The sequence below is a fragment of the Cetorhinus maximus genome, chromosome 38 (assembly GCF_964194155.1).
Source record: "Cetorhinus maximus chromosome 38, sCetMax3.hap1.1, whole genome shotgun sequence".
Classification (NCBI taxonomy): Eukaryota; Metazoa; Chordata; class Chondrichthyes; order Lamniformes; family Cetorhinidae; genus Cetorhinus; species Cetorhinus maximus.
Genome location: NC_135916.1, coordinates 1440167 through 1456122, shown reverse-complemented (window position 1 = coordinate 1456122; position 15956 = coordinate 1440167). Strand labels below are relative to the sequence as shown.

At 44.6% G+C, this 15956-nt stretch overlaps 5 protein-coding genes across 5 annotated transcripts; 1 reads left to right on the top strand and 4 right to left on the bottom strand.

Annotated features, from left to right (window-relative positions):
• Positions 1 to 5430: 5430 nt before the first annotated feature.
• On the bottom strand, positions 5431 to 5742 carry LOC144672386 (histone H4). Its single transcript, XM_078534231.1, has one exon. The coding sequence runs from the start codon at positions 5740 to 5742 to the stop codon at positions 5431 to 5433; it is 312 nt and encodes a 103-aa protein (XP_078390357.1).
• A 3554-nt stretch (positions 5743 to 9296) lies between these two features.
• On the top strand, positions 9297 to 9756 carry LOC144672472 (histone H2AX-like). Its single transcript, XM_078534316.1, has one exon. The coding sequence runs from the start codon at positions 9297 to 9299 to the stop codon at positions 9687 to 9689; it is 393 nt and encodes a 130-aa protein (XP_078390442.1). The 3' UTR covers positions 9690 to 9756.
• An 808-nt stretch (positions 9757 to 10564) lies between these two features.
• LOC144672447 (histone H3) lies at positions 10565 to 10975 on the bottom strand. The gene has a single exon (XM_078534290.1). It carries the CDS (start codon positions 10973 to 10975, stop codon positions 10565 to 10567), a length of 411 nt encoding a protein of 136 aa, XP_078390416.1.
• Positions 10976 to 12780: 1805 nt separating this feature from the next.
• On the bottom strand, positions 12781 to 13092 carry LOC144672385 (histone H4). Its single transcript, XM_078534230.1, has one exon. The coding sequence runs from the start codon at positions 13090 to 13092 to the stop codon at positions 12781 to 12783; it is 312 nt and encodes a 103-aa protein (XP_078390356.1).
• An 895-nt stretch (positions 13093 to 13987) lies between these two features.
• Positions 13988 to 14704, bottom strand: LOC144672424 (histone H1.3-like). The gene has a single exon (XM_078534269.1). It carries the CDS (start codon positions 14702 to 14704, stop codon positions 13988 to 13990), a length of 717 nt encoding a protein of 238 aa, XP_078390395.1.
• Between the last annotated feature and the right edge of the window lie 1252 nt (positions 14705 to 15956).

Genomic DNA, 15956 nt, shown 5'->3' with positions numbered 1-15956 from the left:
TCTTATGATAAATATATCCTCCCTTAGGAAGGAGACCAGAACTGCACACAATACTCCAGGAGTGGTCTTGCCAAGGCCCTGAATAGCTGCAGTTAGACATTCTTGCTCCTGCAATTAACCATGTCACGATGAAGGCCAACATATCATTTGCCTTCTTAAGTGCTACCTGCACCTGCATGCTTGCTCTCAGTGATTGGTGTGCACGGGTACCCAGTTCCCTTTTTACTTCAACATTTCCCAATCCATCACAACTTAAATAGTACCCTCCCATGCTGCCTTTTCAACTGATGTGGATAACTTCACACTAATTGGAGGTGGTTCAGAGGAGCTTTACTAGATAGATACCTGTAATGAGTGTGATGTCTTATAAGAAAAGGTTGGACAGACTGTGCTTGTTTCCACTGGGTCTCAGGAGAGTGAGGGGTGATTGATTGATGTATACAAGATCCTGAGTGGCCTTGAAATTGTGGATACCAAGAGGATGTTTCCACAAATAGGGGGCACTGTTTTTAAATTAGATATCGCCCTCTTTGGACATGGGTGAGGATATTTTTTTCTCTCTCAGAGGGCTGTGTGACTTTGGAAATCTCTGCCTCAGAAGATAGTGGAGGCAGGGTCATTGAGATCTTTTAAGGCAGAGGCAGATAGATTCTTAATAGGCAAGAGAATCAAAGGTTATGGGGGTAGATGATAATGTGGGGATTGAAACACAAAGAAATCAGCCATTATCTTATTGAATGATGAGGCAGGCTCGAGTGGCCAAATGGCCGCCTCCTGTTCCTATTTCTTCTGTTCTTATGTTCATAATCGATGTTTTAAAGCATCTGCCATGTATTTGCTTTTCATACATTGAAAACTGACAGATAGCGAGAAAAGTCCATTCAGTCATAACAGAGATTACATAACCACATAACATTACTGAGAGAATGAGTAAATCTTAGATTGGCTTACAATAGATTTATAGGTACAGGATGTAGTTGACATACAAAAGAACTGATAATTTTAAGGTATTTTCACATTTAAATGTCAGAAACTGAGAGGTTGATTCAAACACACGATGATCGATTTGACACTGAATAACCCAATGTAATATTCACATTCACACACCACACACATTGCAAACATTGACAAATGCCAAGAGAGACCCACACTCACATGTCAGACATTGGCAGATGCAGAATAAAAACTCTCATTCTCATGCTACACACTGACGAATAGAGGGGGAGAGAAAAGAAAAGCGCCAATCACTTCCAAGCAACGAACTGCTACATAATAAAATAAATGCTCACACACCAGAAATTCACAGGGGCAGTCTAACACCGGCACACATTTACCAGGAACTGACAGAGATCGTGGCAAAGTCATTTTTACACAACCCGGAGACCTATAGATACAGGAGGGGCGGGGTTTGGGGGTGGGTGCGGAGCTGTTGGTAGGGAATCTAATTCACGTACCTGAATTAGCACACGGCTGTATAGAACTTACACTCAATATCAAAAAACTGGCAGGTAACAAAAAAGACACAGTCTCTTATGTCAAAATATCTGACAAGTATTGAATAAAAAGCGCACTCACACAGCAACAGTCAACACATGCTGTGAAATGAAACTCCAAGACCGTCAATTACAGAGCAATATCTCTGTCCCTTGCTTGAAAACAACAGGTATGGCATAAAACACATCAGTGAATCCAGTGACCGAGAAGTACCCAGTTAGGGTGAATATTGCATTGCAAAAACCATCAAGTGCAGAACAAAACACATTGTGTCGATCTGTATGGAGCGGAAGTAATTGGCCGCTGTCGTAGTCTTTTTAACGGAGGTGAGCTTGGCCATGTTCAAGAGCAGCATCAGGCCTATTGTTTTCTAGATGTTTGATCAGAAAGAGCCAGATCCAAGTTACAGTGAACTGCTGCCATCTCCTGACAGAAGATGAGCCGTGCAACAACATACGTACGCAGCAGAAGCACTTTAAATTAGATGATGTAACGGGGAATTGACAAAATCAAATTCAAAAGTCCAAAACTCTATAGTGTGATGTGTTCCTATATGCAGATGGTGTAGCGTAGGATAGAGTCTGATGGTCAGACAGGGATTAACATACCTGCCTTACAAGCAGTTGACCATAGTTTGATAACTGCCTGTTGCACTGGATGCTTATTGACCATCCTGTCAATGCAAATCAGAGAACTAATCCCTGCACAGAAGGAGGCCACTGCTAACGATTAAAAAGTGATCAATCAGGACGGTCATTGATGTGTTCCCAATGTGAAATTCGGCTTCGGGGCGCTGCCGCACTCATAAAGCCGATATTGACAAGTACAGTCAATAACATATCACCACTCTCATAGGGAGCACTGACAGATACAGAAGAAAGCTGGATTCTCGTAACAGGGGCAGACACCCACATTATAAAACCACAGACACATACCAGAGATGGAGAGGTGCAGAATAAAATCAATTTTTCCATAACCGACTTTTCAAAATAAGAAGAGATTGGGTACAGAGAGATCAGATGTTGATAACTACAGTAAAATTACACGTGAAAATTCATCAAAACATGTAAGTTGATAATTAAAACATAACAGCCCGTACCAAAGACCAAGAGTCTGGGGGCACGTTAAATTCCCCTCAAAAGATCTCATGCCATATCTGAAATAAGGAGAAAGTGTAATTTTAATTAGTACAGCATGAATAAACAACACATTCCAGGTCAATATGCTCACTATGATTCATAACGTAAAATCGTTACAAACTGAATCAATCAGATATGAGGTACACAGCATGTAATTTCAAGGGTCTCATTATCATTCACAAAGACTTTTGCCGAGTTGCAGCCTGAATGCTATACCTTAATTCAAACAAAACAAATGAATAAAACCTGTCTTTGTTAAATACAAAGTTTCATGTCTAAATCTGCAACAGAGCCGGGAAACAGTAATAGTTTAACCCATTGAAGAAATAGTTTTCACACACATGCATGGGATACATATTTGGTACAGGAGAAAGCTACACATGTACAATAAAGGAAAAATATACACAGAGCACAAATTTGAGATACACGATCGGTACAATCACTGAGATAGAGGGAATTAATTCCACCATAGGTGACGTTCACAGGGTTGACACTTAAATTTCATGTGAATTAATTCCAAAACTACATCCTGTACCGGACGAAGGCAAATGGGAAATGAGCCCTGCACACTCCCACACAAACACTCACACACTCGCAGACTCATGCTCTAACACACACAGACACACATGCAAAGCAAAGCAAACACACACACACATACTTAAACACACATGCGCACAAGATCTCTTGCATACATACACAAACACACGCACACAAAAACATAAACACAGGCACACCCAGGACAAACAAAGCATTAATCCAATCACAAACAGTGTAGCAGAAAATTAAATGCAGAGATAGAGCCACACACACACAAACACGCGCACACACAAACACACACACACACACACACACAAACACACATATACACAAACACACATATACACAAACACACACACAAACACGCGCACACACAAACACACACACACACACAAACACACATACACACAAACACACATATACACAGACACAAACACACACACACACACACACACAAACACGCACACAGACACACGACAAAAAAAGGAAAAACAGTCAAAAAGACACAGAGGAAACCCAGTCACATAACATGCCACAGATTGACGAACACAAAACAACTCTCACTCAAAGTTGTTGAATCAATCAGTATCTCTTTGAACCTCACATTTATTTCCAGATATTGACAGATTCAGATGGAATTCACTCTCACTGATTGCACCAGGGCATAGAATTAATCCCAGTCTTGAGTACATAAGAGATACTTAGCGATACACAGAGGTACAATTAAATCCACCTATAATACAAGATTACTGCTTAGTGCAAAATTAGCTCGATCACAGTACACGGATAGCGACAGGACATAATGAAATACACAATTTCTCAATCCGAAACAGAAATTGTGAAACGAAATGAATTCTACACCGCAAGGTAGACAAAAATGAAATTTAGAGTATTAATCCTGAAGTCATACACAGTACCACAAACTGACAGGTGCTGAAGGATAACACCTTTCGTGTGTAGCAACAGAGACTGATACACACGGAATGAAGCTGACATTTTTACAGCTTGTCAAAAGCTGATGGCAGCAGAAGCAAAGTCCACCTCACAGTCACTTCCAGGCCCTGACAGCTATAGAATAAAATGCATAAATGAATTGCAGTGACGGAGAGGTTCAGAGCTAAAGTCACTATTGCATTGCAGAAAACAGCAAGTGCAGAATATAACAGCTTGTTCCGATCAGTATGGAGGGCGATGAGTTGGCCACTACCATTGCCTCTTTAACGGGGGGCGGAGGCGAGCTCGGCAAGTTCCAAGAGCAGCATCAGGCCCGTTGCTTCTCGACGTGTGTCTGAAACGATAAGGTGCAAGTTATTGTGACCTGGCTCCATCTGCAGACCGAACACGAGTCGTGCAACAAGATAAATACTCATTCGGAACCACTTCAAATTGGAGTGAATTAATAACCTGCAATCTGGATACAATATTATAATGTAATTTTATTATTTTTAAAATAATATCACAGCTGTACATTCAGGCCGATATTGCTTAACCGCAGCACTCGGTAAACGTGAAATTCCGCCGGCTGTTAGGACTGTAAAAAGGTCCGAGTTTAAACACGAATGGATTCCTGATTTTAAAAGCGAGTGTGGGACTTGCAATTAAATATGATATAGTACAATAAGGGCGGCCTATATTTTAATCGTTCGGAACTGTGTTCACTTTAACGGCGATTTTCTGCAAGAAATTAATCTATTACTGTTTCCCGGCTCTGATGCACATTTAAACATGAAACTTTGCATTTATCAAAGACAGGTTTCATTCATTGGTTTTGTGTGAACTAAGGTGTAGCCTTCAGACTGCAACTCCGGCAAAGTCTTTGTGAATGAGACTCAGGAACTCATGTTTTGTATGTCATATCTGTTTGATTCAGTTTGTAATGAAAAAAAGACAGGGTGAAAATAGTGCGAAGAAGCGAGAATGTTGTGTCTCAAAATAGCTCCTCCTGATCAAAGTATAATAAATGATGGCCTTTATCTTGTGGACTGGGTATTAGTTTGGGAGCTGTCAGCTTAGCTTGGAGTTGAGCTTCGAGAGGTAGAAAGGAAGTGAATTCCCGAAAACCGAACAAAATTAAACCATGAAACCTTGTGTGACTCACGATAGTTTTGTGAATGGAGAATGCGCAGATGGAAACGCTGTGTTTATATAAAACTACATATCGCTTTCCCTCTCCCGCTCTGAGGTCAATGCTCTCAATGTGAGGTTGTGGGCGGCTCTTAGAAGAGCCTTTGGGTTTTGTTATAGAGTCGGGTCGATTTGTTCAGCCGCCGAATCCATAGAGAGTGCGGCCCTGGCGTTTCAGAGCGTACACCACATCCATGGCGGTGACCGTCTTCCGCTTGGCGTGCTCGGTGTAGGTGACAGCATCCCTGATCACATTCTCCAGGAAAACCTTCAGCACCCCGCGGGTCTCCTCGTAGATCAGGCCCGAAATGCGCTTGACACCGCCACGGCGAGCCAGGCGGCGGATGGCTGGTTTGGTGATGCCCTGGATGTTATCACGAAGCACTTTGCGGTGCCGCTTTGCTCCGCCTTTCCCCAGTCCTTTGCCTCCTTTCCCTCTGCCAGACATGATGCTTCTTCAGTCAAATCGCTGCTGAATGAGTTGGGAGCTGTTTCAGGTTCCGCTTTTATACAGCCCGCCCCGACCTGACTGAGAAAGGGAGAGAGAGATAGAGAGAGAGTGAGAGGCGGGGCGAAACAGCCTGAGTGACAGTCAGGGCAATGTCTCTGGGAAAACAGCCACACATGCTTTGCGTGTGTGTCTGTGTGTGTTAGTGCATGATTATCCGGGTGTTTGAGTGTTTGTGTGGGAGTGTGCAGGGCTAATTTCCCATTTGTCTTTCTCTGATACAGAATGTAGTTTTGGAATTTATTTACGTCAAATTTAATTGTCTACCTCCTGACCGTCAGCTGTGTTGGAATTAATTCCATAAATCTCAATTATTGTACTGATTGTGTATCTCAAATTTGTGCTCTGTGTATATGAATCCATTATTGTACATGTGTAGGTTTTGTCTTTACCTAACTTTTATCCCTTGCATGTTTGTGAAAACTATTTCTTCAATGCATTAATCAAGTCGGCAGGCTAACACTAGCAATCACTTACCAGAACCTGACAAGTACTGAGTCACAGTCACATTCAGAATCACAGAAACTGATTGACTATATGAATAACAACTTGAACTTCACATCTAATTCCAGATGTTGAGACATTCAAATGAAATCCCACTTTTGTGGATAGCATAATATATTAGATATAGAGCTAATCCAACTCATGCAAATATCACAGATACTCATTGATACACAGAGGGGAAAATATATTCATTCACATATAATACAAGATACTCGAGGTAACAAAATGAATGCAGCTTGATCACATGTTCACCACCCTCCGAGTGAAGATGTTTCTGCTCATCACAGTCCTAAATGGCCTACCCCCTATCCAGAGATTATGAACACTTGTTCTAGACTTCCCACTCAGAGGAAACATCATCCCTGCACCAGGTCTGTCCAGCCCTGTCAGTATTTCAACTACATCTCCCTTTCATTCTACAAAATTTGAGTGAATACAGACCAAAACTTTTCAATCTCTCCTCATGCAACAACCCTGCCAGCCCAAGAATCAGCCTGGTCATCATTTGCTGCACGGAGGTACCCTCATATATCAAAATTACCCAACCTATCACTATTTAAATAAACTCTGCCATTGTTTTTTACCTGCCAACGTGGGTAAATTCACATCTATCCACGTTATACAGCGTCTGCCCTGTTTCTGTCCACTCTCTCATCTTCTCTCAATCTCCATGAACACTCTTAATTTCCTCCTCATCTCTCACATTCCCTCCTAGCTTTGTGTCATCAGCAATCTTCGAAATATTACCTTTGGTTCCTTCATCAAAATAATTGTGGAATATTTTGAATACTGGGGCCCAGGCACTGATCTCTTTTCTACATCACTTGTCACCTCCTGCCATTCTCAAAAAGACTGATTTATTCCTGCTCTCTGTTTCCTGTTTGCTAATCTTTTCTCAATCCATGCCCATATATTACCCCCATCCAATGCACTTCAATGTAGTACACAAACCTCTTTTGTGGGCCTATATCAACAGCTTTCTGAAAATCCAAATGCACCATATCATTTGATTCTCCCTTGTCTATTTTGCTAGTTACCTCTCCAAAAAAGTTCCAGTAGGTTTGTCCAAGATGATTTCCTTTCACAACTGCATGCAGTCTTTGTCCAATTTCGTTGATATTGTCTAAGTGTCCTGTTATGACATAATAGACAATCGGTCTGTCATTCATTGTTTTTCCCTAATTTTTTTTGGAATAATAGCCATTACAGATTAAAGTTCACATTTATATATCATGAAGAAACAAGTATTCCATGCACCCATAGAATGATTTAACAGATAACGTGGGGAATAAAATGACAATAGAAACATACTCTGATATTAGCAGCAACATATGTCGACTGAAATATAAAATAATGTCCAGGGATTTTCATGCACCAGGTAAAATCCACACTGACTTAAAACTGAATGTTGCAGAGATAAAAACAAAAACAGAAACATATTTCGGTGTTTTCAATTTAGGGAGAAAAACACAATATTATTGACCAAAGCGTGTCAGTGAATGAAAGCTACATTTAAATACCAGATAATGATGGGTAGGCTTAACCCCAGAATCACATAGCCTGCAGAGAATTGTTATTTTTTGTCTGGAATACATAAAAAACATAAGAACAAGGAACAGGAGTAGGCAATTAAACCCCTCGATCCTGCTCTGCCATTCATTACGATCATGGCTGATCTCATTTTGGCCTCAACGACAATTTCCAGCCCTCTCCCCATAACCTTTCAACCCATTACTAATTAAAAAATCTGTCCACCTCACCCTTAAATTTATTCAGCGCCCCGGCATCCATTGCACTCTGAGGTAGTGAATTCCACAGGTTCATGGCCCTTTGAAAACAGGAATTCCTCCTAATCTCTGATTGTAATCTACCACCCCTTAGCCAAAAACTATGGCCTTTCGTTCTAGAATGCCCCACGAGGGAAAACATTCGCTCCATGTCGACTTTGTCTATCCCATTTAGCATCTTATATACCTCAATTAGATCTCCTATCATCCTTCCAAACTCGGGCGACTATAGGCCTAAACTGCTCAATCTCTCATCATTAGACTAGCCTCGCATCTCTGGAATCAATCTAGTGAACCTCCTCCGAACCGCCTCCAGTGCAACTACAGCCTTCCTCAAGGTGTCAGCTGTGGCTCAGTTAATAGCACCCTCGCCTTTGAATCAGAGGGTTGTGGGTTCATGTCCCACTCCCGGAAACCAAGAACTGTGATTGTACTCGAAAGAGTTACATCCTTCCTCAAGCGACGGGACCAAAACTGTGAATACAACGTATGCTTGCTGCTTCAGAATAGACCCTGCCTTGTTGCATAAATGTAATCAAACAGAGTCTATCTTTGATCCCTCAAAGATGCTATCCCTCCCCAGCATTATAAGAGTTGATTTGATCAATTCATTCCGTATAAGTCCTGGCGGTGTAGGAAGCCTCAGTTTCAATACAGGCAAATTTGCACCAAAAAATGTGCAATCCGCTCTTCACACTCACGAAATTGTATAAAACAAAAGTTTTGATTCTGGAAAATTGGCGCCTTTATTGTCCTCTTGTCCACAGGCAAAACCAGAAACCTACAGTTTCGGGTAAACTGTTATCGAGGAAAAGAGAGCGAGAAAGCTTCTAACATTCTGTAACAGAACTGCTTTAATGTTAAGCATTAGAACGATTTGTAAAGGAATTTTCCTTTGTTTAGCTAAGACGATTTCTGTGCGATATTTCCTTGGATTAATTTTTTGGCGGTCATTTCAAATTTGAAATATATAACCGTTTGTTTAACTGATGATTTGGCGCCCTTAACTTCCGACTTCATACGTTGCTTGCCCGCATTGGTGAGTCAGGCAGAAATCTGATTGGTAACATGAAGAATATTATGAGCTATAACATAATTGACCAATCAGCTCTGAGCGCACCACCATTCCTCCTGAGGGTATAAGAGAACTGAAAGAAGGCGGATATCAGCATTCTCTGTGAAAGTGCTTGTGAGATTGTTGCCATGTCTGGAAGAGGAAAGACCGGTGGGAAAGTTCGGTCCAAGGCCAGGTCTCGCTCCTCCCGGGCTGGACTGCAGTTCCCGGTGGGCCGCGTTCACAGGCTGCTGAGGAAGGGGAACTACGCTGAGCGTGTGGGTGCCGGAGCCCCGGTCTATCTGGCCGCCGTGCTCGAGTATCTGACGGCTGAAATCCTCGAGCTGGCCGGCAACGCGGCCCGGGACAACAAGAAGACCCGCATCATCCCCAGGCACCTGCAGCTGGCCGTCCGAAACGACGAGGAGCTCAACAAGCTGCTGGGAGGGGTGACCATCGCTCAGGGCGGGGTGCTGCCTAATATCCAGGCCGTGCTGCTGCCCAAGAAAAGCGGCGCCTCTGCAGCCACCAAGACCAAGTGAAGCGACCATTCTTTAAACTGAGAACCCAAAGGCTCTTTTCAGAGCCACTCACTTGATCAGTGAAAGGGGCGACCTGTTGTCTATCCGGATGCGCGATAACATCCCTATCGATTCGGAATGACATATTTCTAATGCGATCTGTGAAAGTGCCGGTTACAACGAGACGCTGGTGCTGTTGCCTTTTTCCAGAAATCAGGAGTCTGTGCTGCATCTATATATGACCAATTGACAATGTTCAGGGAAACGTTCATTGAATAATTAACTCATCCCATCTCTAATTCAATGACGTGAATTGCTAAACAACTATAAATGGAATCACCCCATATCCCCAAATGCAGCAGAGGGAGAGACCGGATTAACTAAAGGACTTAAATAAATTGTAGGCCCGAGGGTTTTAGGAGCTAGATTGTTTAACAAGAGATCGCAGCTCTTTCTCTGACCGACTTAGTGGCTCTTTGGTGCATTTGGAGGTGAATCCGGGTTTTAGTGCACGTGTGAACATCCCTATCGCTTCCTAATGACAACATTCCTGATGATATCTGTGAAAGGGTGGGTTAGAGTGAGACGCATCCTGCTAGCACTGTTACATGTTACAGACATCAGTAGTATGTGCTGCAACTATTTAAATCCAGTCTCAAGAATTCGCGAAAAACTTCCCTTATTATTAAAATATTTGCCTTTTAAATGATCTCAATTCATCCCAAACACCGAGTAAAGGAAGCAAAGGACAGTTACCCGGTGACAAAGTGAGGAAAATAATTTGTAGGCCAAAGAGGCTAAAGTGCTGGTGGTTAAGAGATCGCAGCTCTTTCTCTGACCGACTTTGTGGCTCTTAAAAGAGCCTTTGTTGCACTTGGTGCTGGGGGGTCGGGTTTTTAGGCGCGCTCCCCGCGGATGCGGCGGGCCAGCTGGATGTCCTTGGGCATGATGGTGACTCGCTTGGCGTGGATGGCGCACAGGTTGGTGTCCTCAAAGAGCCCCACCAGGTAAGCCTCGCTGGCCTCCTGCAGGGCCATGACGGCCGAGCTCTGGAAGCGCAGGTCGGTCTTGAAGTCCTGAGCGATCTCTCGCACCAGGCGCTGGAAGGGCAGTTTGCGGATCAGCAGCTCGGTGGATTTCTGGTAGCGGCGGATCTCCCGCAGAGCCACAGTGCCGGGCCTGTAGCGATGGGGCTTCTTGACGCCGCCCGTGGCTGGAGCGCTCTTGCGGGCAGCTTTGGTAGCCAGCTGCTTGCGGGGAGCTTTCCCTCCGGTCGACTTGCGCGCTGTCTGCTTGGTCCTGGCCATGATAACAAACGCTGTGGAACACAGACTCTGAGAATGATCAAGCCGCTCTGTGTCAGTCTATTTAAGACCTTATGCCGGACGCCCACTTGCCCTGATTGGCTACCGCCACATCCCCCTGGCAACGTTCGAATAGAGCGATGGGCGCCAAGAATCTCTGTTGCCTGATTGGTGGAGAAGCAACTGACAGTTAATCAATTTCAAAAAGCCCGCCAATTTCATAGGAACAAGTAAAAATGAAATGAATTAAGCCGAGTTTGAAGGCAGATAAATTCAATCTCAAAATATAAAAATATCATAAAAACTCGATGTCTGTGCGCCCCATTTTTCACCCGGATACAACTTCCTGTCTTTGGAACTCGGATTAAATTCTCATTCATTCCCTGCTCGGTTTATAACGGGCTGGAATAAGCCTCCTATTGATGGGCGAACATTTTTCGGACACATATAAACCTCATGAACAATAACGGTTTCAATTAAGCAGGCTCCGAGATCCTGTTTTGGATTAAAACGTGGATTAAATTCTCATTCATTCCCTGATCGTTTTACAACAGGGCGGAATAAAACTATTGAAGGGGGAAATTTTGGCACTCACACTCCTGTCCTGATTGGATGCAGCGCAATCCCGCCGAGAAATTTGAAAAGAGCAGCGGGCTGACTGGATTTCTGGGCCCTGATTGGTGGAGCAGAAACTGACAGTTCATCAATTTCAAAATGCCCGCCAATTTCAGAGGGACGAGTAACTGAAATTAAAATAAACCTAGTTTGAAGGCAGATAAAATCAATCTGAATGGACAAATATCACAAGGTCTCAATGTTTGCGAGTCGATTTCGGTCCGAATTCCTGCTTTCGAACACGAATTCAAATATCATTCATTCCCTGATCGGTTTACAGCAGGCTGGTATGATGCACCTAATGATGGGCGAAATTTTGTGTCTCACATATAAACCTGATCAGCCGTATCGGTTTATAGCTCTATTAATGTTATAGAGAGAATGGCTTGGCTCTTGTTTGTAGTGTTTTATGGCTGGGGGAGGCGATGTGGGTGGGTGGGCGGATTGCGCACCCTTTATGTAAACAATGTTTACCTCTAAGTTTTTATATTTGAACTATCTTCCACAATGTGCGTAAATGCATCTTCGCAGTGCAAACCATGCAGCAAAATCAGAGCTTCCACTTCACCCTTCCGACCGTCCTGGGATGCGAAATCGAGGTGATTAAGTGTAGTCACATTTTTCAATCAGCCTGTCAATATTCGCCTTACATTCCCGTTTAAATTCGGGTTATTTCATTGATCGCCTGAATAAAGTTGTTCAGTGCTCCCAGGAACCAGACAACATGCAGCATGGATACAGGCTGATCCATATAAAGCTGGTATACTGGTACCTCCCAGACCCTGTCATGTCTCAACGACCCAGGAACAGATGGCGAAGAAAAAAGACAGGGTGATAATGGGGCGATGAAGCGAGAATGATGGGTCTCAAAATAGTTACTCCTGATCAAAGTGTAATAAATGATGGCCTTTATCTTGTGGACTCGGAGTTAGTTTGGGAGCTGTCAGCTAAGCTTGGAGTCGAGCTTCGAGAGTTAGAAAGGAAGTGAATTTCTGAAAACAGAACTAAATTAAACCATGAAACCTTGTGTGACTCACGATAGTTTTGTGAATAGAAAATGCGCAGATGGAAACGCTGTGTTTATATAAAACTACATCTCGCTTTCCCTCTGGAAGGTCACTGCTCTCAATGTGAGGTTGTGGGCGGCTCTTAGAAGAGCCTTTGGGTTTTGTTATAGAGTCGGGTCGATTTGTTCAGCCGCCGAATCCATAGAGAGTGCGGCCCTGGCGTTTCAGAGCGTACACCACATCCATGGCGGTGACCGTCTTCCGCTTGGCGTGCTCGGTGTAGGTGACAGCATCCCTGATCACATTCTCCAGGAAAACCTTCAGCACCCCGCGGGTCTCCTCGTAGATCAGGCCCGAAATGCGCTTGACACCGCCACGGCGAGCCAGGCGGCGGATGGCTGGTTTGGTGATGCCCTGGATGTTATCACGAAGCACTTTGCGGTGCCGCTTTGCTCCGCCTTTCCCCAGTCCTTTGCCTCCTTTCCCTCTGCCAGACATGATGCTTCTTCAGTCAAATCGCTGCTGAATGAGTGGGGAGCTGCTTCACGTTCCGCTTTTATACAGCCCGCCCCGACCTGACTGAGAAAGGGAGAATTACAGAGAGAGAGTGTGTGTGTGTGTGTGTGTGTGTGAGAGGCGGGGCGAGACAGCGTGAGTGACAGTCAGGGCAATGTCTCTTGTCAGACAGCCCCTCCTCCTGCCTGCCCGAAATACATTTAGTTATCAAATTCTGAAGAAAGCTGAACAGAAATCTTTAAACGTAACTGAAATACTTCAACATCATAAACCAGCTATTTTGAAAATCGTAGGTATTAAATCCAATCATCTCAGTAATATTCCCCCCTCGATTCTGCACTTAAGAGTCAAATGTTTGCATCTATTTCATTCCCTCTCCTATTCTATACCAACATAACTCTAGACTATCCCCCGACCCCTCCCCTCAAGGCTGCCAAAAGGGATTGAGAAATTCCCTAACATCTCTTCCAACAGAATGAGAGCAACAACAGGTATGGGCCTTAGTTGTGAGGTGGAATTTTGAGCGATGCTCACTCCATTGCAGACTCTCACCCTGAAAATGTGAATAAAGAAAAGATAAACATTGAATGCACTGGGACACATCCCGGATAGGGAGCTGTAAGGATATCCCTGTGTCTTATTGCACAGTGCGGGAGGGGACGGGTGGACTGTGTGTCAGTGAGTGAGCGGGAAAATAGGATTTAAGTGGAAGGATAAAGAAACATTTCCATCTAAAAACTGCTCCCAGCGCGGAGACAGGGATCAAATGATCAGGGGATCAGCTCTTTCATGTGAAATGTGGGTGGCTCGGAAAAGAGCCTTTGGGTTCAGAGGTTTACAATTTGCTCGGGATGTTTCCCTTCTTTCCTGTCTTTGCTTATCTCCCTTTGGGCTTGGCCCTCCCTATCGCCACTTTTTTGACGCCCGTCACCTTCTTGGCCGGAGACTTTTTCTTGGGGGCTGCTTTTTTCACCGGCTTTTTTGGAGTTGCCGCCTTCTTGGCTGTTTTCTTGGCCGCTGCTTTCTTCGCTGGGGACTTCTTGGCCGCTGCTTTCTTCGCTGGGGACTTCTGGGCAGCTGCTTTCTTGACTGGAGTCTTCTTGGCCGTTGCTTTTTTGACTGGAGTCTTCTTGGCCGCTGCTTTCTTGACTGGAGTCTTCTTGGCCGCTGCTTTCTTTGCTGTCACCTTCTTGGCTGCCGCTTTCTTCACTGGAGATTTCTTGCCAGCTGCTACCTTCGCCTTCTTTCCCACTTTCCCCGGGGTTGTGTTCTTAGGGACTTTGAAGGAGCCCGAGGCGCCCGTGCCCTTGACCTGAACCAGGAAGCCATTCTTCACATTCCTCTTGATGCTTTGCTTGATCTGGGAGCCCAGTTTCTCCACATCCAGCCCTTTGCCGCGCAGCGCCTTCTTGATCGCGGGCAGCGACATCCCCTTGCGATCGCTGCAATCCGCCACAACCTTGAGGATCTGCTCGCCCAGCTTGGGACCGGCTGCACTGCTCCGGGGAGCCGCCTTCTTCTTCTTCTTGGGAGTCTTGACCTGGGCGGCGGGAGCGGCTGGAGGAGCCGTTTCGGCGGCTGCAGTATCGGTCATGTTCCGGGACTCTGCACAAAAGTGTCTCTGTCGATCTGAACGGGCTCAGAAATGAAGCCGCTGGTGGCGGCACTGAGCAACTTAAAGGCAGCGAGCGGACGGGGCGGAGACAGGCTGCTGTCAGCTCCAGGCTGCTGCTGCCTCTCTGTGTTTTTCTCTCCTCACAAACTCCCCAATTCCATGGAAATTCCGGCTCTCCAGTGTCCCAGACTAAATCCTTCTTATCTCTGACATTGTAATGTTTGCTGTTGAAAAGATTTGACGCGAATTGAAGACTCGAGTTTCGATTAAAACCGGATTTACTGCGGCTCCTTCACCCGATCTCTGACATGTCCTCTACTTTTCGACTGAAATCTAGATAACAACAAAGAAATTGTCTTTAAATCTCACTTTGGCGTCAAGCTGGGGAAAAGAGTGAACTTATGAATAGAAAATATTTTTAGTTTTGGCAAGCAGAACTCGGAAATCTCATGATCAGAACGGACGCACAAACACAGTTTCATTCCTCTGACTCTCCCGCCCAGTTCCAACACTCTCTTACACAATGTTCACATCTACATGTTTACAGGGAACAGCGGTCAATAATGTGAAGCTCTCAGGTGTGAATTCCTCCTCTTTTTCGTACTTTGCTCCCTTTCCTATGAAGAATATTGTCGATTGTAAACTCAGCGAACGTTTAGCTCTCTGTGGCATGTGAGCCGTAGATGGTCTCATTCGCAGATTGGTGTTTAACAGCGAGGTTGAGTGTGTTGGGCTACAGGAAGATATAGACGGGATGGTCAAATGGGTAGATAAGAGGCAGATGGAGTTTTACCGTGAAAAGTGTGAGGTGATACACTTTGAAAGGAGTCATTTGACAAGGAAGTATTCAATGAACGACATGACACTGGGAAGCTCTGAGGAACAAAGGGACCTTGTCGTGTGTGTCCCTAGATCTCTGAAGGCGGATGGGGCATGTTAGTGGGGTGGGGGAAGGGAATATGAGACACTTGCCTTAATCAATCGAGGCATAGATTACAAAAGTAGGGAGGTCATGTAGCAGTTGTATAGAGCCTTGGTGAGGCTACAGCTGGAGTACAGTCTGGTGGCCACATTATAGGAGGGATGTGATTGCACTGGAGAGGATGCAGAGCAAATTCACCAGGATGTTGCCTGGTATGAAACATTTAGGTTATGAAAAGAGGTTCGATAGTCTTGTCTTGATTACGTTGGAGCAGAGAGGGCTGAGGGGCGACCTGATCGAGGTGTACAA